The sequence below is a fragment of the Condylura cristata genome, unplaced genomic scaffold (genome assembly GCF_000260355.1).
Source record: "Condylura cristata isolate star-nosed mole 26May11 unplaced genomic scaffold, ConCri1.0 scaffold00015, whole genome shotgun sequence".
NCBI classification, from domain to species: Eukaryota; Metazoa; Chordata; class Mammalia; order Eulipotyphla; family Talpidae; genus Condylura; species Condylura cristata.
Genome location: NW_004567116.1, coordinates 1,964,635 through 1,965,150, shown reverse-complemented (window position 1 = coordinate 1,965,150; position 516 = coordinate 1,964,635). Strand labels below are relative to the sequence as shown.

The 516-nt window shown below is 73.6% G+C and overlaps 1 protein-coding gene across 1 annotated transcript in view; it reads right to left on the bottom strand.

Moving 5' to 3' along the window:
• The window catches only part of LTBP3 (latent transforming growth factor beta binding protein 3), a 15,457-nt gene that overhangs the window by 7,036 nt on the left and 7,905 nt on the right, over positions 1–516 (bottom strand). Inside the window, exons 12-13 of the mRNA XM_012725140.1 lie at positions 364–492; positions 28–150 (exon numbers count right to left, since the gene is read on the bottom strand). Coding sequence (XP_012580594.1) covers positions 28–150; positions 364–492 — 252 coding nt within the window. The remainder of the gene's footprint in view (positions 1–27; positions 151–363; positions 493–516) is intronic.

Here is a 516-nt window from a genome sequence, read left to right as displayed (position 1 = left end):
GCTTCGCCTCGGAGGCCCCGCCCTCACCGCGGCAGGCCGCGGCCCCCTGGCTGCGGTAGCCGGGCTGGCAGGGGATGCACTTGAAGCTCCCGGCTTTGTTCTCGCATTTGCCGTCCGGGCAGGAGCTGGGGTCTCGGCACTCGTCGACGTCTGTACGGGAGAGACAGGAGGGGCCGGGCCCGCTTGGGGAAACGTGGCCAGCCGGATGCTGCGGGCTGCCCGCCGGGTCTCCCTCCGCCCGCGGTCAGCCGGCGAACCGGCCCCTCAAGGCTCCCGGAGGGGCCAGGGGCGGGGCAGAGAGCGGAGTCCGGGCGCGCCGCCCCACGCCTGGCCGAGGGACAGGTGAGGCCCCCCACGGGTCACCTTCGCACACGGGCGGCCGCGAGGCCTTGAGCCGGTAGCCGGGGTAGCAGTTGCACTTGTAGTGGCCGGGGAAGTTGATGCAGAAGCCGCCGTCGCCGCACAGGTGGGGCTTGGCGCACTCGTTCAGGTCTGAGCGGGAGGAAGCGGGGCGCG